Source organism: Aphelocoma coerulescens, chromosome 4 (assembly GCF_041296385.1).
Source record: "Aphelocoma coerulescens isolate FSJ_1873_10779 chromosome 4, UR_Acoe_1.0, whole genome shotgun sequence".
NCBI lineage: Eukaryota > Metazoa > Chordata > Aves > Passeriformes > Corvidae > Aphelocoma > Aphelocoma coerulescens.
The window spans coordinates 53,481,666-53,504,411 of record NC_091017.1 but is presented as its reverse complement, the minus strand read 5'-3'; the positions used below and the strand labels follow the sequence as shown (position 1 = coordinate 53,504,411).

The window sequence follows — 22,746 nt, the reverse complement described above, 5'->3', positions numbered from 1 at the left end:
TACGTGCTACTACAAACATATTTCTTGGTTCCTGTCTCTTGCCAGCAGCCCATGGAGTGACAAATAACAAACCCTTCAGGAGCACATCTATCCTTTTAAGCAGAAATGGGAGCTAACAGAACAACATAGCCAGGAGATTGAAAACAGTATCTACAGCAGGAGAGCAAAGAAGAGGAAGAAAAATGGAAGTGGGTGGACAGCAGCTGAGCAGCAATAGAAAATGGAAGGGGTGGGAAGGCAAAAATGAGAAGATGAATAGGGAAGGAGACAAACGAGATGTTAAAAGAGACAGAAGACAAAATTAACAAGAGTTAGTCTAAAACAGCACTTCTGAAATCCTGGCTCAGCCAAAGGAAATTACAAAGTCAGCCTGACAGGAAGAGTAAGTCAATTACAATGCTGCTGTCAGCGACTCACTTCTTGAGTGGTGTTGCCAAGAGTCAGTCATGGCTGGGAAGTACTGACCTACTGCATGGCTGGGACAGGTGCTGCAGTGACTCTGTTAGCTGTGTGCCTTGTGAACAGATGTAGCAGAGAGTCAGCACCACTTATTGGGAATGGGAAAAGGGAGGAAGGGGTAATCACCAGTGAGCTCTACTGGAAATGAGATCAAGCTCTTATTAACTAGTCCACACACTAAAACAGCTCCCACACAAGTCACACTTAATCCAAAGCATTAGGAAAGCAGGAAAGCATTTTGTTAAACAGAGACCCAAAAACTTATCAGGAATTGAGGTGAACTACTGTGCAAAGATACACAAATTACATGAAAATGATATCTATAGTAGGCAAAAAGTTTCCACCCAGCATTCTTCAAAAATTCCTGAAATTGTAACTGATAAAGAAAGAAAGCGCTTGATAGGCAATATATCCAATGCAAGGAGAATTGTGATGTTTAGGGAAGTGCTCCAAGGTACAACTGCAATGCTTTAACATATTTTAATTCATTAAAGACATTAGCTACATAAGATAACATGATGCCCTTACAATCTGCAGTATCTTGGCCTAATAATCAGTCCATACAGAAACAAAGTGCAAAAGGAAATGAAGTTTCCTCAAGGTACCCATCCTAACTGACCTTCACCAAAACACAAATAAACATAGAAGAGACTGCACGTCTGGATGGACATCATAACCACCTCTCCCCTGAGTTTACTCAGTAATGCAAATAAGAACTGAATCATGTTTTACAGGTTTTTATAATTGAATATAGTGTAGTATTGGCCTTCCATTAAGCTGATGTACACTGCATCATTAGCTCAAAGGGAACCTGGGAAGAAACTGAAGGCCAATTTTTACCAAGAAACACTACCAAAAACACAGAAAATGTTTGTGTAAGCTGAAAACGTACCGTGAATGTCTCTTCTGTACTTCTTTTTCTTTGTACTGGAGCAACTGGAAATTCAAGAAGGGACTTTACTGTCTTCCTTTTGGCTTTTTCCATTTGAATGTTAGTAAAATAGTTGACAGCAGCAAACTCAATAAGAGCAGAGAACACAAAGGCAAAGCAAACCGCTATGAACCAGTCCATGGCAGTAGCATAGGATACTTTTGGCAGTGAATGTCTTGCACTGATGCTCAGTGTCGTCATTGTCAACACTGTGGTTATTCCTTCAAAAAAATAAAGCCAAAGAACTGTTGAATCAAAGTAAAACAAAGCAAGAACTGGCAAGCAGTTTCAAACAAAGAATTTTAAATCACTTGTGAGTCTTTCTCTGCTGCTTGTGAACACTGCATTAGATCTAAGTCATGGCAACCATCACACATCCATGAGCAGCCAAGCCCACAGTTAACCACTTTTTAAAGGAGGCACAGGAAGCCATGACTTCAGCAGATCATCTGAAGTTCCCATGAAGAAAACGCAGAAGCCTTTGTTTCATTTTTTTTTCACATCAAGTTCAGTAGAATTTTTTACAAGTTATTTTTTAAACATTTGAATAAAATTTAAGTTGTTAAATTGGGGAATACTCCTCAGATGGCAACAAAAACATGACTTTTCCTGTAAAGGGTTCTGAATGCCACCTATTACCCTGCATCTGTGCCTCTGATCACACTCGTAATCCAGGAGCCATTAAATCATGACAAATTGTTTTGGTGCTAAGGAAGAATATTATGTTAAAAACTCTGTTAGTTAAGAAAATATCACCTTTTTTACAGCCTTCTGCTACTAGTCAGCCAATGAAATTTAATTAGAATTTCATCTTCTGAAAGAACAACTTGAATTAAAAAGTGTGCAAGCATGAACACTGAACTCAAAATACGGCCACTTCATGTAGTACTTCAAATGCAAATACATGCTGTATTAAAACAAATGAATGAGCTCTTTTTTTCTCTGGTTTCATCCAAAACATCCCATATCATACAAAAGTAAAATCCCAGGAATGTAGTGAACACTGCATAAATCCTAGCATGATAACCTCAAGGATGAGTGACTACAAATAGACATGCTTTTACTCTTATGAAAAGAACACTGTACCCATTCTAATTCAAGATGCAATCCTTAGCTCAGAAGAATTTAAGCTCATTAAGGATATGTTTTTCAACAGACTCCCCACATCCCTGTTTGCTAAATGATGGCATTCCATCAAGGTAATATGATTAAAAAAAGCTTCACCTACACATTGCCATACAGAGAACTGGTCACCATGAAATCAATCCTTCCTACTAAAGAAGAAAAATGAAAAAAAGAGTAGTATCCAGGTCATGAGAGCTCAAAGGATACCTCAGAGTTTTCAAGAGGATAAAAAAATACAGATGCAAGCTCACAAAACCTTCTTCAGTGGGACGGTGTTGAAAATCACACCACTGAAAATGTTTAAGTCCTAGAAAAAGAATAAATTATGGAAAGTTGTTTGAGTTTGTTTTTTCCCCTGGAGGAGACACATCCCTGTTTAGCCCTATCCTTTCTAAGGACCTGAGTGGATCTTTGTCCACTTCAAGCCAAAAGTTTGTCTGAATTGTTTCTAAAAACACTTGTTTAATAAATGTAAAAATACAACAAAGTGAAATAAATGACCAAACATTAAGCAAAAACAAGGAGGAGATGGGAGGCTGTGACAATACTATAGTTTACTGACACTCTTTATCAGATTTTTCCCTATTAAATCATTCTTCTGGAAGACTTGGAGCTGCCAGTACAACTGCCCATATATGTCATAGGGATTTACAGGGTAGGGAATTAACTTCTGGTAAAAATATTGTATTTGCACATACACTGTACTTATCCAAAGCTAAGCACTGACAAGCTTCTGACTGAAAATGCACATAGACATTAAGTTTTAACATTAATTTTTATATTTAAATACTATTAATATATTTTTATATGGTTAAAAGTTGTTCTAAAAATAATGCTGTCTTTCCACTCTCCCACAATCACCAGATTTCAGGTGTCTGAAGCTCTGACTGCAGAAATCATGGACCGATGTCCCTTAGTCCTTCATGTTACCTTTGCTAAGTTCTCCCTCATCCTGCAGTGTCCAGAACGATCTTTTGGTTAGCCTCTTCTGACAGTTCCTCTAGAAAGCTGGTACCAGAGCACTATTATGGCTTCTTTCCTATCTCTTGCCTATCTCTTTTTCTCTTTTAAAAATAAACCTTTGGAAAGCAGGCTCCCTGTCATAATTTGTCTCAAAACTAGGAAGACCTTCGCTGCCATATTTTCAGTAAGTTGCTATCAAATACATTTTAGTGAGTTATCTGTAAGTTAGTGGATGCCCAAAGTATTCCTTTTTTAGCTTCACATACATGAAATTACACATATTACATATATTGCTCCATATTCTGTATGAAAAAACTCATTTGCTCTGTAAATAAAAATTCTATATTTCCAGTTTATGGCAATACTCCATTCAAAAAAGTACCATTATTTAACACCACTGCAAAGGCATATGAAGTGATATACCAGTTTGTCTAATGTAACAATTGAGTTGAAAGTTAGTGGGGTTCTTAATAGGTTTACAGGTTATTTCTCCCTATAAACATCAACCTTGTCTCACTTGTGATACAGTGTTTTGACTCCAGTTACATGTTTGAATGGGCCATCACTAAAAAACATTAATTCCTATCACTCTTGACAGCATCTATCAGTCTGTAGAAACACTTTTAGTAGAACATTCTCTTCCTTCTTTAGACTACGGTGCATTATGAAGTCAAGACATTGTTCTATAAATGCTGCTTTTAAAATGTTTTTATCCTATTTCTTTGTTAGGAAACGTATTTCCATTTAGATTCCTACACTTTGTCTTCCACAGAAGATTTTCTGTTATTTTCACTGTAGCATCTCATTCAAGCTGCATTTTGATGAGGGCAATTTTAATATCTTGTGATCATTTTGCTTTTGTAATCCATTCTCATGATGGCAATGGCAGAAAGGAAAGAAGAGCACTAAATATGAAATTACAGTAACAGAATCTAAGCCTTACTCATAGCAAGCTTCCACTGATGATACAGATACCTCATAACAAGACATTTGAACATCTCACACTCCAAATCAATTTATTTTACAAGTATTCTATAAAGTGTGAGTTCAAGTACTTACACTACTGTCCACTGGAAGATAAACCTGATCTGGATGTAGACTAAGGACTTGAGTGTATTACTCAGAGCAAGATCTTTCCAGTTTGCTCCCTCAAGCAGGTAGAATCCCTAGAACTGAGCAGTCATTTGCTACAGGTGACGATGCCACCTTTCAGATTATATATTCCAAGTTTCTCTTCAGAGTCCAAGGATTCATATAACAACATTCTTCATACATCAGTAGCAAAATTTCCTGTGAATTTAAATTATTCCCTTATTTCTGCAACAGCATGGAGCATACCCCAAGGAACTAAAAAGTCCTATTCTAGTGAGAGTTATTAAAAGAGCAAGTACAAGAAAAAGTAAAAAAAGAAATAATTACCAAATACAGTTCTAGCAGGAACAGATTCCTTATTTATCCAAAATGAAACTTGAGAGAGGATCACGGTCATAATGCATGGGATATAGGTCTGAATCATAAAATAACCCATTTTCCGTCTGAGGTGGAAATAAACTGTCATAACAATATATTCACCTAAAAAAAAGAAAATATTTCTCTCTGTATGAAATCTGTGTTGCAGAATAAATGTTTCAGACTCTCAACTAGGATTGTTTAAGGTGATGTTATTCATATTACTTAACATGTACAGAAAGAGATCTTCTTTAGAACAAGAATTAATGAAAAGTTTTTTAAACAATCCTAGAAACAGTAGGTCCTTATAGTGCCATCCAGGAGCTGATATCAAAAATACTATAATACAGCTAATACTGGATTACATTTTACAGTATAAGCATGGTTTTAAAAATCTTTTTGACAGCTGTTGAAGAAGAGAATCCCAAGACACAAATTATCTACCTACCATAGTATCCGTAACATTGCGGTACCTACCTGCTGAATAAAACAATAAGAACAATGATACACATCAAACGTTATGCAAGCATCTCAGCTTTTTTCTAGGTTTATAAGTCAGCCCTGCTATGATAATGAAACAAATGCAAAAATCATTGAGAAGGATTAAAAATACTCTAAATTTATCTAAAATGTCATCATTCATATTAAGCAAACAGACCAAAAAAAGCAGTTTTACCATAAACTCAATAAACTGTCTAAATAAAGCACTACAGAATGAGCCTTTAGGGACAGCAAGGACATATTTTTGTTAACTCGTAATAATCTAGATGCTGAAAAGTAAATTTATAGTGAATTGCAAAATGCCGTTTTATCTATGAGTAAAAACATCCACAGAGCAATACATCAAATATATTTGCTTTGTTAGTTTCATTTTAACTATCTCACAACACCCAAACCTGCTGATGCTTAGAAAATTATTCCAAATTTTAAAAATATTTTGGGAATATGCTTGTTTATCACCATACTGCTCATCAGTGATACTTCACTCAATTTGGATGCCTGTAGTTGCCATTTGCCTTATTTCTTACAGCACAAATCAGCAGAAGTATCTATTGTGACTAATGTATTTGTGCCTACCCTTATCTGACTAGAGGGTTTTTATGACTTTAATGACCCATTCTGTATGCTGTTCTTCTATCCTGGGCTGTTTGCAGTCCCAAACAAAGGAAGTCTTTTGCACATAACGTGGAGACAGTGCTGAGAAATTACTTCCTCACCCAGGCATCCTCTTGACTCTTCAAACTGCATTTTAAGCAGTGATTAAATGCTCATTTTGTCCCTTGGAGTAATGATCTCATTCCAGCTTTCTGAAAGACTGTCGCAATCTACTGTAATGAATCTGCAAATGTAAATCTCAGGGACAGAAACCTAATTCAGATTTACACTCTCAGCCCTTAACACATACCCTATGACATTCTGTAGAATAACTTACAGGAAGAAAAAGGAAAAAAGCTTTGGGCAACGTTACAGGTTAGTTTTACCTCAAGTTGATTTTTACTGACGAGATTCCTACCTGTAATAGATTTAATAGTTTCAGAGGATACTGTATGCCCAAGCAGATCATACTGAACTAAACTGGAAGACTCCTCAGGAACTTCCACTGACTTCTCAGGTCCTTTTGTCCAGGTATAAATCATTTCACTCTTTGGATAAGCATCTACAACACAGCATCAGTTTGCATAAATACAAAACTTTTTCTCATGCCTTATTAAGAACCCAAGCCAAACCTACTGAAACCAAACAGTAAAACACACATGAACAACTTCAGAAGATACCCTTCATGTTAAGTTACCCCCAAAAAGCCACCCTCGGAGTGGAATAAATAAGATCATAATAAATATGTCAAGTGTCACACATAAATTCACTTCACACACGAATGTGAAAACTAAACTCAAATCCTTTCTGGATCAGCCCTTACTGGGCATGCAAAGTTTATCTTTATTTTAGCAATTTCTAACTAAAATTTTACTGTTAAAATATACTAATCTGAAAAAAAAAAGAGTATGTACAAGGAGGATATATTTTTAAGATTGGATGCACATTTCTTTATAGAAAAGAAGGACTACACTAAAAACTACAATATTTTAAACTTGTGTTTAAAATATTTGCCAGAAACCAGAGGTCAGTAAAAAATTCACAACAGCCCCAAAATAAGCACACACAAAGAAACATTTTACATTTAATGCAAAAGACATATCTTAGGGCTAGCATTCAATCCCTACACAGTCCAAACTCCTGTTAAAATTGAATCAAATCAGTCTTACATTTGAAATGGCTACATGTTATTTCAAGTTTCACTGTGGGAAGTATCAGACTAGGGTTCAGCACAATTCCTGCTGACTGGTGATTCTGTCTGAAGAGCTATGATTGTGGATGAGCCCCCACTATCAAAGCAGCCCTACCATACAGCTGATACCAAAGACAAATCTGGCCGCACCTGGTCTTCAGTCTCACTGTGGCAGGGATGAAAAATCATATCAGAACAGTGTCGTTAATACCCCTGTTCAGGTTGACTACCCAGCTGTATAAGCTAAATTTATGCTATGGAAAATCTCTGAGGGTTCTCCAGCCATTTCTGACTTCAGAGCTCTGGGGTCAAGGAAAACAGATTAATGTCCAGCCATCAGAGGGTCTAAAGCTGAGAAGTCAGTGACCAAGAAGGCTTAAAAGAATGACAAGATAGTTAATGGAGTGCACCAACCATCTCCAGGGGGTCTCAGAGGTCTCTGCTTTGGATTCACATCAGGGAAACACAACTACCCTCTCTTGTTTGTTTTGCAGATGTCCCAAACTATTCCTTCTATCCAACGTTTGTACGTTTTTCAAAAATCTACATCTGACTTCAAAGCAGAAAAGGAGAGTCATCTGCACTAAGATTCTTCTCACCAGTTAAAAAGTTATCTAGTCTAAACTTGCCATGCAGACTCCTCTTACAGGCCAGCAGAACAACAATTACAACTAGAGGTTACATCTCTGCACATAACCTACACCTCTTTCTTAAGATGCCAATGTGCTTCCACTACCTGTAGAGAAAGTCAGCTAACCTGCTGCCCTAGGTCTTTTACCTCGCTCGTTTAAGTCAAATTTGTCTTCTCTAGAGAATCTCTCACTTCACTGAGCATCCAATTCCTCCCCAAGAACCAAGAAAAACAATGTATTTCAAGCAACCATGTATCCAGAATAGTGGTTTAACTTAATAGCTGAATCACCGCCTACTTTTTAGCTCTCTGGGTTTAATTTTTGCAGTCCTAAAAGGAAGTCCCAAGGAACTTAACAGGAGTTTTGTCTGCATAGGGATTGCATATCAAGACATATCTGTATATATCCAGAAAGTCTAGTAATTGCTCAAAATTTACGTCTACTATTTAAATTCTGTAGTTACAAGAAATTTCATAATTGCAACTTACAACTCCCAAATTTGAGAGGACAAGCATGACCATCCATGGGAAAATCCACTAATCTCATGGGACACTCTGCACTTATTGTAAGCCTATAATGGAACAAATTAAATAGTCTCTGGTTGCCATTTTGTCTAGGCAGTACAACTTTTGCATACAGTAATTGTAAGAAGTCAAACAAACACATTAGATACCTCATTGTGTACAGGATGGTGCCATTTCTCATTATTCTGAAGAGTTTATTCGGGGCTGTCATATTATGTGCAACAGACTTTTTCCCATTCCTGAAGAAAGTGTCAGGAGTCCATACCTTTGAAACCATCAAGTTGTTCAGTCTTAAAATTTCAATAGGGCCATCATATTTTAATCTTTTATCTACCCATGTCTGGCGAAAGAAGACATCCATTGTATATTCCTGTATTAAATTGCAGAAAAACAAAGATCACATTTGCATGTGTGTTTCCTGTAAAAGAAGAAATCCCTCAGGACCAAAGAAACCATTAGAAGAGAAAACCCTAAGTCCACTACACAAACATCTTTCCATCAATTAAAGTGTCTTGTCTACTTCTTAATAGCTTAATTTTTTACATTAGTCAACAATACTGCTACACATTTAATCATTAAGGAATAATTAACCTAATTAGGTTGCAGGAAGCAAGCAACAGAATTTGAAGTCAAGCATATAACTGGAAACAAAATGTTCTCTGACAAGAATTGTCAACAGATTTTTAAAGAAAATACATCCATAGATTGGCTGCTGCTAGCTAAATTGAAAATACCAGGACAAATAATTAGTTCCACTTTAAAGTTAGGAAAGCAAACTTAACTTCATCTCAAGGAAAGTAAGCTTTTAACTGAGAAAAGCTAAGTAAGTCCTTTGCCATGCCCACAAAACACAGATAATAAATTATATAGAGATTTGCATATATACATATATATTTTTTAAAGTATGTAACTATCCCATTAACTTTCTCAGAAAAGCCCCTCAGATGTTCCAAAGAAAACATGCAAACAACTGCAGAACTGCAGACACAGGCACATCATAAGAAATCACATGTGAATGAATGGATGAAGGAATGCATTTCTCATTTTGGGAAGCTAAAGCATTTCACAAAATAAACTATCATGTGACATTGAAAAAGGTCACATGGAAAGCTTTAAGTCCTTTCTAACTCACAGTTTTGATTTTGTTGTTAAGTTTTCCGACTTAATTTCAAATTCTTCTGCATAATGTTTCCATTTAAATTACTTGTAAGGCCGTATCTATTTGCATTGGCAAGGAGGCATGTCTACTAGTGTAATGCATCTTAGGATTATATCTGTCTTCTTTTCCATGACTGTATCCTCCACTGTGGTTTACAGTTAATCCATGAAAAGTGTCTCCTCTAGTGTCATTTCTTGCTGGTGACTTCATAGCTCGTAAGTAGCAGTTTCTGTTATTAGCTTCGACATGACAGATTTTGTAATATAAGATTACAACCATTTTCATTACAAAATGGAAATGGGTACAAAGCCAACTAAAAAGACATTCTGATCATCCCCTGTACTGAGACCAAATCACACTTCACTGTTGCAGCAAGTTTTAAGAGTGCTGTCACATTCAGATTACATTGGGTCACTAATGTATATGTTAACTAGACAGTATTCCAGAAACAATTCCTGTATTGCTAAATAGCCTCCTAAAAAATCCCTGATGAAGAAAGGGGAAATACCTGCTGTAAACTTTCCTTCTTCAAGTTCCTCACCTGTCTTCAGTCCATGTTCTCACTTCTGCCTGCTCCAATATAACTAATAACTTCCCATGAAAATGAAACCTGCGAGATGCCATGCAGCCCTCATTGATTTGAGGCACATATCACTAGATGTTCTTGGCGCCACATTCTTGTAGCCCTTGTCACTCTGATAAGCATAATACTGCACACAATAACCAATGAAGGGGCTTTTCAACGTGAGACTGCTGTCACAAATGTAGCCTTTATAAAAATACCTTGCTATCACATACCTTTCCACATAATAGAAGTAAATCAGGCGCACCATAAAGTGAACAACAGCACTATATGGGAAGAAAATTACTACCCTGAAACTGCTTTTTCCATGAAGAATTTCAGTTCAGCACATACGGCTGGTGTTATTTCCATGGGATTTCTTGAATATGTTATAAAAAGATCAACTGCTGTATGATTTAAGGGTATATCACTGTATTTTAGAAGTTGATGACAGTTTTGCTGGATTTGACCTTGAAAGCAAAAGCCATTCAGGCACAAATAACAGAACATGCAAATGTAATATTTCTCCTCTGTTACTATTTCATGCATGTCACGTGAACGTTTAACTTCTGCAGATACTTATGAAAACTCTTATCAGACAAATATTTGCTGAAAGTGATGCTTAAAGGAGCACAAAGATCAGCAAAGGGCATTCATCTGAAATGAAAACATCAACAAGTATTTGTGAAGTGATGCCATTATTCACCTGAGAATAACATAAGTTTCAGAAAAAAAAAGCAATTTCAAAGATATTGCACATTTTCCCCACAACAGAGGGACATAGACACTCCCTTCAAGGCCGGATTCTGCCTCTGTGCTGTGAAAATCTGTTTTAAATCCTATGAAGTGAATTTCTTAAGCCAGCCAAAACCCACTGAAAGTGTGACCAGAATCAGGCCTGATGTATCTAATTATAACCTGTAAATTAAGCTGTTACTAATCTTGCCTAATTTGCATGATTGACAGAACAGTACAGATGAAGCATCCACTCCTACTGCAGCTAATGGTTTCTCAGAACCAGGAAATGGCATTTTAATCCCAGAAATACATACCATTTCTACATCAGAAACAGGTCCAAAACTGGTGACATATATATCTGTTTTGACTTCAGTAACAGGACCTAATGTATGAAAAGGAAGTGAGCAAGAAATTTGAATTTTGCAGGTCAACAATTCCCATAAATGATCCTGGCGTGTGAACAGTTACAGCTTTCAGGGTTCTGTGGATGAGCAAGAGCAAAACGCAAACAGAGGTCAATTCAGATATGTCTCAAATAAGAAGCACTGCTCAATTACCTTTACCACATAAGTTAATCAAAAGCAGCATTTCCATGCAAATCCCCATTCAGAAAACCAATGTTGACTCAACAGCTAAGAAAATTGATGCCAAAAAATTAAAAGGCTCACTAAAAACACCATTCTACTTAACAGCAAGCACTGAATCCAAGAAAACCCCATTCCTCAAAGCATTTATTAATAATATTTGGACCTACTGGTAATAACAGGACTACAGACATTAGCATGCCATGCACTGAGCAATTTAGTATTGCAGGATCAAGAACTGAATCCATATCCTGAGATGTACTTAAGTGCTTTAATACTAATATCCAAAATAAAAGTTGGAGGTCTAAGCATTTTTGAGGGTTTGAACCAAGATCCGCATTCTGCTACAAAGCCTGTCTTGAAAGAACTAATGATGCTTAGGACACTGTTAAAAACAGTGCACTGAGTGGAGGTTTTGCACTCTCACAGCTGTGCATGGCAAATCAACCACCAGAGAAAACAGTTTCATTTTAATGTATAATTTCCTTTACTACCTTGAAATTTTAGATGGGCAACCACTCTACAGCACACTCTACACTTCCTCTTAAACCAAAGAAGACATGCACTAATTTCACTGGGATTTAGGTCTCTTCCTAATGTAAAGGGCTAGAAAGTTGCTAATAATTATCAGCTGATGATTACAATGATTCTGTCATCAAAGCATTAGCTAACAGTTTAATTCAGGTAATTAACTCACATCATAAATTTTTAAAAAATCTACTGAAGGTCTTACCAAACAGTATCTGTTTGAAAAAATATTCATGATCTACAAATTCACAACCAGCTTCTAAACCCCTACAACTCAAATTACTAAAGAGGATAAGAGGCTCAAGTCTGATAATTCAGGCTTTATCATAGTATTTGCAATCCAAAACTGAAAGGAGGAAAGACTCAACAGAGTTAGCAGCAGAAGAATATGCCCCACTTGAAAAGAAAAAAAAATTTTAAAAAATCATTCTTCACAAATGTCACTTTGAATCAAATGGTAAAGATAAAAAAAGAAGTAAGCAATGGGAAAACAGGGAACCTGAACTTCTTGCACCTAGAATGAGTCTCAAGCTGTGAAAAAAAAGTGAAAGAAAACCATGTAAAATTATTTTACTACAGAATCTGCAAATTATTTAGAGAAGAATAGCTAAGAATTTTTCCGCTAAATGTCAAAAAGATTACTTTACTAGAAGCTAAGTTCCACAGAAGGGCATTTTTTCAAAATAACTCTAAAGAAATTCCACTGTACAACAGTTGGTAGCTCAGAGGTCCGTGGAAAGCAACTCCCAAGTTCCAGATAACACACTTTCAGACCATGTCATTTGTTTTGCAATGGGTTGCTCTCTAAACATGTCAAATGGAAGCTGCTCCCTTTTCTACAGATAACAAAGTGTTCGTTGGTCAGGGAAATCCATGAGCGTTTAGATCACTCATTTAACTGGCAACATAGTCCAGTGACATTTCCTGAAGATATTATTTGTTGGAGAGCAGAAGAGCTCCAAGAGATTAAAAGTGAAGACATTTATCTACAGTGCTAGAAGATAGGAGAGAAAAGCCCAGTCATACTTGTATGTTGGAATAGAAGAGATTCAATTACAACTGATCTCCCGTAAACACACTATTACAGTTTATCAAGGGTTGGTTTAAATATATAAATATTTATTTCATTTGAACTTGAAATATTTCTGAAATCAGTTCTATAGAAATGAAAACATCATTTTCCCACATAGCTTTAATAAGGAAAATACAGGAATTAGTCTTTGTTATTCAATAATAAGAGAATACTGAATATTGCACTCAGTTCCTGCAAGAATCCCCAGGAACAGAGGTCAATATTCAGTATTCCCTTATTATTGAGTAACAGAGACAAGTCCCTGAATTCTGTTCAGGAACTGCTTTACTTGTTAGTTCTAAGAAACTAAATAGGAATAGTCCTTAAATAAACCCCAAACCTTTAAGTGTTTTTCCTCTGATGCTATATTCTTTTCTGTAGCTCACAGAACACTGCAATTTTACAATCATACCAAATTGAGCAAAGGGACAGATTTTCCCACAGGCATGAGCTGCTTTACCTCAGACATTGATTTCTTTTGTTTTATTAAATCATTACAGCTTCATGGACAATAGCCATTCAGAGGCTTTTGCAGCTTTGTTTTTTGGAGTTTCTCAGAAAGAAGGGGTAAGCTAAGATCAAGAAGCTAATCTCCAAATCAGCAAGTCTAAAACTTAATGCTATTAGAAACACTATAGCAGCAGCACAAGAAAACAAACATAAAACTATGTTTGAGTTCACTCTCCAGGAACTGCTATTCTGTTTTCAAATATTTATTAGTATGAGCCATGAGAAAGAAGGAAGCAGGAGCTCTCCAACAATTATGAGGCCACAAAATAGTGTCTACTTCGAGATGCTTGTCCAACATTGATGGCAGAAGAGTGACAAAACAGATGTAAAAATCACATCTTATTGAACTAGAAAATGGCAGATGAATGCGGATCTAGAAATACTTTAGATATCATAACAGCTATCCAGCTAGTACGGACGTACAAATCCTTGCTTTGCAGCCAAAACCTTGGTCAAACAGTTCAGTGTCTGGTATGAGCAAAGACAGTGAAGCTGATTATCTCCTTAATGCTTTCTCTCCAATTGCAGCCCTTTCATGCTCCACATCTTCCACCTACATTGGCCTTAACAGTTGTGAAATGACAAATCTTGGATTTTCCAGCACATCCCAGTACTTAATGCCAACCCAGGAGTATCTATGGCGACACCAATACCTATCTCTTATTCTTGTTCTAGGAGAAAACATAACTCCAGTTGGTAACAATAGCGGGGGTATAAATAGTGAGTCATGCAGCTGCTTCTTTTTAAAACTATTATTAATCGTGGGAATTCCTGTCAACGAGGAGGTGATCTGTAGTCACCTAACCTACTTTTACTGGTGATTTAAGCAGCCCTCCAAAACGAATGTGTTGCACCACTTAATCAACTCAGGCTCTGCAAGCAGAAGATCCTATTAGAATCCTTAACGCTCTATTACTGGCAATAAAATGCAGTGAGTTGTAAGAAGGCCAATTAACTTTAAATATGACCATTTGGGTTTACCCCTCAATGGATCTTCACAAAGTATCTATCCACCATAAATCTTCAGGAATGCTGAAGAACTATTTATATCATACTGGTGTGTATTTTTATGTCAATGAAAGAGGAGGAGAGTCCTACACACTGCAGTGGGAACAGTTAAGTCTGAATCACTGCTTGCAAGATAATATACTTTAAAGAAGCTCAGGCAGGATTAAAAGCAACCCCTGCAAAAAAGCCAGAATAGTTCAGTGTTATAGATGTTACATGTGGGCTGAAGAAGTGATGCCAGGCCCTAGTCCTGGGAAGAGGAACATAAGAGAGCTCTCCCATACATTTTATGTCAACATATGGGTTGAACTGCAGCACAGCTCCCAGTGAAAGACTTCGGGCTCCATTATCCCTGCGTCTCCATAGGCAACTGTCACTGCAGAGATCTCCGCTGTATGTAAACACTCAAATCCTGCACAGGCTTTCTGTATATTGCAAATTTTGCCGTCAAGGGTCCCACAACTAATCAGAAACATTAACAAACAAGTCTGTACAAAGGTTTCAACATACAAAGTACAATTTAAATGCTGTGCAGTTATTGCTGCTATTATGAGCTCAATCCCTGGATATATAAACCACATAAAATCCTATTACATCAGTTCCTACGGCTACATTATAAAAAAAAAAAAAAAAAAAAAAAAGTAGTTGCTACAGATTTCTTTTAAATATAACTACATGTGAAAGATTTGGTGCTCTTTCCAAATTCTTGCTGCCTGAATAGGGTTGACATTTTTTAAGTGAGGGAAAAAAAGAAAAAAAAAAACCCCAGCATATGAAACATGTTCTCTTGTTTCATTCTATCAGAAAGAACAGCTAAGGACACCTGCTATATGTAAGAATTCTGTCCAGAAGCCAGAACTAGGTAGAGCATTTTTAAAAAATTAATGCAGGATTCAAACACTTGGGCTACATTCTCTACCAAAAGACAATGCAACAAACACAGCACCACACAATAACCTTTGCCTCTATGTATGTTCATCCATCAGCATGTCTGAACCTGAAAAGGGAAAAGTATACCTCAGAAATTAGGAGATTAGTGTTTCTTTGCCTATTTATCAGCAAATCATCTCTGCTGAGACAGCCAATAAGCCTGATACCAGTGCCAGTTTTCATGATGTGGACACCTGTCTACTAAGAACTGGACTAAGAATATCAGCTAATTTTATACAGATCACTGAACAACAGACAGATGGTAATGACTTCAAGCATTACTAACAGGCCAAATTCAAATCTGTCACCTACAGGTATCTAACACCATATCCTGTTAAGCTTTGAGTCATCAACTCTCACCAGCTGAGAAAGAATGGACAACTGCCGGGAAAAAAAAAATACCCGCTTCACTTTCCAGTGCTCACTTCAAGTTCATTTGCAATCTAAATAGTAAAGACAAATTATAATATCTATTATGCTGAGTAATGGAACCTTTAAGGTACGCTTGAGTTCCTAGTAAGAGCAAATAATCATGTAGATATTTTTGTTTTCTCTAAAAACAGAAAATTGCCTTTGCTCTTCAAATGTATTCTGTGTTTATTTTCTGACTAAAGTCCTGCATAGACAGGAAATGAAACTCTTCAGAAATGCTGTTCATCAGCTGAACACACAGACTAGATGGGGCAGAGAATCCTTCTCCTACCCTTCCTCAGGGAGACAATGGCCAACATATTTATTTCCACCAAGTACTCAGCTGCACTTCCCCAGTTACAAGAGCATTAGAAAGAATACAAAAGGAGGAAGAAGAGAAAAAGGGAAATGAATGGACACAGTCCTGTTCCTTCTGTTCAGGAGTCAGCAGTGTATGTGGCAATTTCCAAAGAGAAAGCCACGAGCTAACACCAGTAGTTGAAAGTGAGATTCAAAACTTACGCCAGGTTCTACCTCACACAAATGAACAGAGCTCAGGAAGGGAGAGGGCTCCAGCTGTCACCAAATGATGGCAACCACACCACCACGTGCCAGTAACGGGCTGTGGGCGATGCCAGCAGCTTGTGGTCAGGGGGTTTCAACAGTCAACCTAAGAACCTTGGGCAGGAGGCAAGTCATACACCACTTTCTTTCTTCAGTCTGGCCATACAATTCGCCATTAAGAGCAAGACACCAGAGATTAGATGTTCTCTGAAAGGCACAGTTCATTGAAATTAGCAGATACATGGCAGCACACAGTGCTGTCACCCTCACCAGCTTCAGTCTTCTTATCCCTTCCTACATCCGTAAGTCCAGGTTTAAGTGTGATTAGTTACTGTATCATGAAAATTTCAAAGACACAATTACACCTTCTAAAGTTACCATCCAATACAGGCTTGAATCAGCTCTTGCAGGCCCTCGCTAACATCAAGAGTTGCTCAGGTAAAGTCTGAAACCATGCAAGGGTTTAAAATGGCAAATCAGACATAGGCCTTTTACTTCAAGTGAATAATGCTCCTTTCAAAGACTTTGGGCTTCTACTGTCACTTTGAAACTAATCACCAGAAAGTAATAAGGTGATTTTCAGAGAAAATACAGTTTTCTGTCATTTTTCTTCATGTAATACACAAAATTTTTAAAAGCAGATGAAAACTGGAGACAGGGTTTAGCTAGAAATGCTTTTACTTCAGACTTTTACGGCTGAATCAAAATAGTACTATGGTAGTACTTTTGAAGTTTTCCAGCAGATGATGATTTTAATTAATGACACTACAAGTAGCCTCTGTAAAAACACTGTGTTTATAGAGTGGTTTTGACCAGGAAACCCACTTGGATTATAAACTGCATGCTGAAATTCAGGATATGATAAAACAGAGCATACAGTGTAGGGAATGAACTAACTTCATTTCCATCACACTATTTTCAAACATCATACAGCATTACTTTACTCATTAGTCTCTAAATACCTTCCATCTACTCAAATTCAAAATGCTTATGCATTTAAAGTCTTCCTGACAGCAGCTGCAGGTTTTTTTTTTCCTTTAATGCATGAAACTGCCCATCCTGCTTTACTTCATTCAATTTCTAGGTGACATTTCTTTGCTTCGCTCTTTAGACTTTCCCCCCTGCCCCAACTTAATGGAAACTTTCACATAAATGGTCTCTACTAACCTTTTTAATAAACTCTTCTGGTTTTGTTTATCACACTACCAAGCCTCACAGTGCCTAGTAAGGTGAAAGCAACTTTTATAGTTTATAAAATTCATTTAATAAAGTGATTTTATAATGCAAGATGTCAATCCAATGACATGGGGAACTTCATTCTGCTATTAACCCTCAACATATGCCATGCTCCTGCACAAGTACCACCAAGAGAAGCTTCCACATACTCCCCTGGGGTTCACAACTCTCCTGGGAGACCATATCCACGTTTGTAAGCATGATGAGGCTTTAACTTCTCCTTCATAACTACCAAAAATTGTGTAAATTAATGATAGTATGGAGACTTTTGATCCAGTTGTAGGAAATTGCCAAAATCAAATATTTTCTACTTCACTCTGCATGTGAATTATCTTCATGTATTTTTATTTGTGGTAACTCTGGAATATGCCAGCAAAATTCAGAATTTGGCTACCTCCCCAAGCCTGATTTTAAACATAATTTGTGCCAGAATTAGAAACATTTTCATCAATTTGAAGTTTAAAATCAGTTAGTCCTCTGTGAGGCCTTTTGTTCTTAAAATAAAGCCTTCATTTCATTTCAGGCCATGTAAAAACTAGATGGTGAATCAGCTTCAAGAAGAAAACAAAAATAAGTATTCCGCTGTTCATCAGAAAGGGATGTAGCTTTAACATTACCAAAACACACTATGCTTTCCATCTCTAAATATTCCCATCCCCTCTGACATTTTGTTTGCAATGGTATAAACTAGCGAGTGACCCACTTTTAAGATACAAATCCCATTTGTCATAAAGATTTATCAGAAAAAAACCCCAAAATATAGGTAAAAGTTGGTGTTGATATTCTATATTTCAATAAATAGTCTGTAGTTATTACTCTGAGCAACGTCAAAAAGTGAAATCTGATCAATTACAGAAATTTCTTTCTTTGGTTGGTTTTGTTGTTTGATTTTTTTTTTATCCAAAGTTTTTCTTCTCAAATCAGGTGTAGGTAATTTTTGCTGTAAGAAGCTAGGGAGGCAAGCATAATTTTTAAAAACAAAATATTTTTTCCTCATGTTTGACTTAAAAGTTCAAAATTCAGAGATGAGTGGTTTAAACATAAACCATAGACATGGTTATGAGGAAGGAAGAAGCAAAATAATATCCATTTTGTGAAATATTGACCCAGAAGTGTTTTCCCCAGGCTGAAATCTGAGAGTTTTTCCCTCTCTCTCTCTCATTTACTTCAATATTGCCAATATGAAAGTTCAAGAAGATACAATGAACTTTTTCTCCTTGACTGCATTTTTCTGAAAGTCTGCCACACTTACAGGGGAAAAATATCTACTCTTGCAAAACATCCTGCAAAGGACAACTGTGTTAAAATAAAAATCAACATATATTACATATTTAGTAGTTGTTTAATTTTGGAAATCTGATAATGCTCATAAAGCATCTTTGCTAGATGACTAATTAGTTGGCATTCAACCTAAAACGATGCCAAACTTAGCACATCTCTTGTACGCGTGCAGAAGTGTCTGTAACCTCTCTGCAAAGACTAAATTGCAAAAGGCTATCAGTTCCCAATGACTCCTCCGGGTGTTAATAAATTTAGGTTCCTTCTCACTTAATGTGTAAGCTAACTTAAGAAGGCCTCATTTATTCCATACACTGAAAATAATAAGAGTGGTCCATGGTGCCAGGTGTTGTCCTTTATAACAATCACAATCATGCATGTGAGCACTGCATATGGCGTGTGGGGAATGTGCTGGCACACATGTCAGTGTGGATGGATCACATGTATGGAGAAGGTACTTTCAGAGGAGGAAGAAAGTATTTCGCAACATAAACCTACGCAAGGATCTCATTCAATCCTGTATTGGAAGCAGCCTATAAAAACCTCGTTACAGCTTTGAGCATCATAAAAAGGGCTGTAGCATTTATTTATAAATATTTTTTATATTACTTTTACTTTCAAATTTGCATTTTTAATATCTTCGTTCCAGATTACAAAATAAACTTTTATTTTGCCTGCATCTTAATGATTTTTCGTTCCAAGTCCCTACACAAAAACATCAAAATCATAAAGAACAGCAAGTCTGGCTGCTTCTTCAGCATCACAAAACTGCATCTTAACAGCCTAAGGAAAGGAAGAGGCCCAAAACCCCCACACGCAGAGAATAGGTGAAGGCAAATTTGAAACTCCGCCACATCTAATTCCTATGCAGCAATTAAGTCTACTACTTCTAAATCAAAGCTGGAATTTCAGCAACTGTGGTAAAGAACTGGTGTGCTCAGGCACCTGAGCTCTTATTTTCCCTAACTAGTGGGACAATCCATCAGTCCTAACCTCCTAGGCTGGTAAAAGTATACTTGTTTCTATTAGGACCCGATCGCGGCATTTATGGGTCAAAAACTGCCAACAACGAGAAGAATCTGGGTGTTAGACAGGTCCCTCCATCCCCATCAAGCCAACGCACACCGGCTTCGGGGCTTGTTTTTCCTTCAGCGCAGCAGCCTGAGCCCGGGATGTGGGCAGAGCAGCAAAGCGGGGGCTGAGCCCGGGACCGCCCCAGCGGGGCCCCCACGGCCGGGACTGCGCAGCACCCCCCGGGCTTTCGGGCCAGGCACTGCCTCGCTGCCGGCCCTTTTCGGGGGCTTCGGACCCCGGAGCAGGGAGGGGGGACACACCCCCACGGTTACGGTCAGTAACCGGTCGGTCCGAGCGCTGAGCGCTGCGTTCCCTGCCCGTGCCCAGCGACCCCCCGCCCGCCGCCGGCACCGCGCCGCCACCGTACCCCCAAATCCCGGTCGCAGCCGGTTGTCATAGCCATCCAGGAGGCTGTTCAGGATGCTGGTGAAATTCTCCGGCCACAATTTCTCCTCTTTTTTGATCTGCCCTGGCGGCCCGGTGAGACTGCGAGGCAAAGAGGGAGCGGGTGAGCGGAGCCGCCGGGAGCCCGCGGGGAGCAGCGGCACCGGACCGGCCGCCCGGGCCCCCCGGCGCCGCCGCCGGGGTACTCACCAGGTCGCCAGGCAAAGGCAGTGCAGGAGGGCGATGGAGAGACCCGAGGACATGGCGATGGCTGGCTCCTTGGCAGAAACCATCTTTGCATGCCATACTTCACGCCTGGGCACGTTAAACGCCTTGTCCGGGGCGGGGAGGGGGACGCGGGGCCCGGCCGGGGGGCGGCGGCGCCCGGCGGTCCCACATGCGCGGCGCCCCGGTTGCCAAGCGCCCAGCACGGGCGGAGGAGCGGCGAGCGAGTTTCCCCGCACCGTTAACTCTCTCGGGGCAACAGGCGCCGGTCCCCGCCGCTCCCCCCGCTCCCGCCCCCGCCCCGCCCCGCCCGCGGCCCCGCGCTCCGCCCCGCGCTCCCCTCCCGGCCCGGCCGGCGGCCGCCGCTGCCACCGGCGGCGGTGCGGAGGTGGGGTGACAGTTCGGAAAGGGAGGCTGCGGGCGTCGCGGGGGTGACCGCGGTGGCGGAGTCTTCGCTCGTCCCGATCGCCTCTGCTCCCCACGAGGGGAACAAAACCGAGGGCGGGGGCGGGCGAGGGCGACTAATTCCCCAGCGAGGAGGGTTTGAGAGCAGGAGGGTCTCTCCGCTCCAGTAGGAGAGGAGCTGGCAGGAGAGAGGCAAGAAGAGGAGGTGAAGGAAAGCTTTGACTTCAAGGTTAAAACAGAGCGCACCCAAAACAGATGGAAGCGAGTGGGTTATCCCAGGTTTCTAAACGCAAAAAAATGCCGGAATAAGGGAATCGTTTCACATTATATCTGGTGGGATTTTCTTTTTTCTTTTCTTATCATTCCTATAATTAGGAAACATGATTTGGTGACCCAAAATTTTTCCATTATGCAAGGTCCAAGGGATTCTGAAGAATTACAGTAAAATCCACTCAGAGGTGTTGTTAGACTGTCACAGGCTATTGGGATGGTTGGGTGGAGAGAGGAGGACAGGGGAAAGGAGAATAGGGGGTGTTCCACACACAGTAAGTATTAGCAATGAACAACTTGTTCTTCTGATCAAGTGTGCTGCAGAGACAATTGTTGAGGTTTGAAAATCAATGTGCATGTCAATTTTAATGAGGATGGTGAAATTCATCATGCACATAGGGCAGGTATTGTAATTGACTCCAAGACTACAGTACTGTCAATGCCGACATTAAAAAAGTCTTTATTCATTACTTACTACAGTATCTTTTAGCACTGAAATGCCTGATTATCTTCAAAACTACTGTACACTTGAAATCTTCCTGATTGTACTTCAGAGCTTGTTCCAGCAAGGGTGCCCTTTGCTGATTCGTTTGAAAAACAATTAAAGCTGTGCTTCAAATCCATTTAGCCTGCTGACGCTGTTTATCTTTCAAAAAACTCTGTCTAGGCAGTCAGTTCTGCTTCCAATTTTAAAAGCCCTATTTAGGCCTCTGCAGATTACTAGTCTGCTTCCTGAGATTTTAACAAGGATCCTCATCTCCTGACTGCTTGACAGGATCCTGATCTGACTGCCTTAGTGGAATGACAAATGTGCTGCCAAAACCTCACCGAGTGGGGCAGCCTGCCTATGGACAGCACACATGCTCTGTGCAGTTTTTACAAACCTGGACAACGCAGACGGTAGGATGTCACGCCAAGGTCACTTCAGCTCTTGTGATGAGGCTCTGGGAGCAGCCTGTTTAACTCCACACACAGGTGAAAACCAGCACGACAGCCAGAGTCCACTGCTCTGGCTCCATTAGCAATCTAATCAGGAACAACAGAAGGATGGATGCACAGCTCTTCAGAAGTCTAATTTCACCAGAATCAGATACGTTTCTCCGGGTTAATCAGCCACTTGGGATCTTCTATAAAGTGTTGTGATTTGTTTCTCTGGACCGTTCTTCTTCTCTAGCATGGACTATGCGAGGGGGATACTTAGAATAGGCCTCCACTAAAGAGAGTGTCTAGTTTTTCTCTCTTGCAGTAAAAAGTAATCCCTTATTGCAGAATCTTGAAAATATTTCCTAGTGAGATTATTTTATATAGGGATGCCTCAAAACATGGCTCTATGGCATGGTCATTTATTGCAGCTGCTGAGGAAAAAAACAAACACCTAGGCAGAGCTGGGGACACCCTTGGTTTAGATTGTTTTAATACCTTCTGGATATGTATAGAC

At 39.0% G+C, this 22,746-nt stretch overlaps 1 protein-coding gene across 2 annotated transcripts in view; it reads right to left on the bottom strand.

Moving 5' to 3' along the window:
• GABRA4 (gamma-aminobutyric acid type A receptor subunit alpha4) overlaps positions 1–20,701 on the bottom strand; it is a 37,236-nt gene extending 16,535 nt beyond the window's left edge. Inside the window, exons 1-8 of one of the 2 annotated variants that reach the window (XM_069012173.1) lie at positions 20,619–20,701; positions 20,392–20,510; positions 11,144–11,211; positions 8,520–8,740; positions 8,335–8,417; positions 6,441–6,584; positions 4,898–5,050; positions 1,352–1,611 (exon numbers count right to left, since the gene is read on the bottom strand). In XM_069012173.1, coding sequence (XP_068868274.1) covers positions 1,352–1,611; positions 4,898–5,050; positions 6,441–6,584; positions 8,335–8,417; positions 8,520–8,740; positions 11,144–11,211; positions 20,392–20,510; positions 20,619–20,701 — 1,131 coding nt within the window. Of the gene's footprint in view, positions 1–1,351; positions 1,612–4,897; positions 5,051–6,440; positions 6,585–8,334; positions 8,418–8,519; positions 8,741–11,143; positions 11,212–20,391; positions 20,511–20,618 lie in introns of those variants that run through there. The other variant, XM_069012172.1, reaches the window with a different exon arrangement.
• Between the last annotated feature and the right edge of the window lie 2,045 nt (positions 20,702–22,746).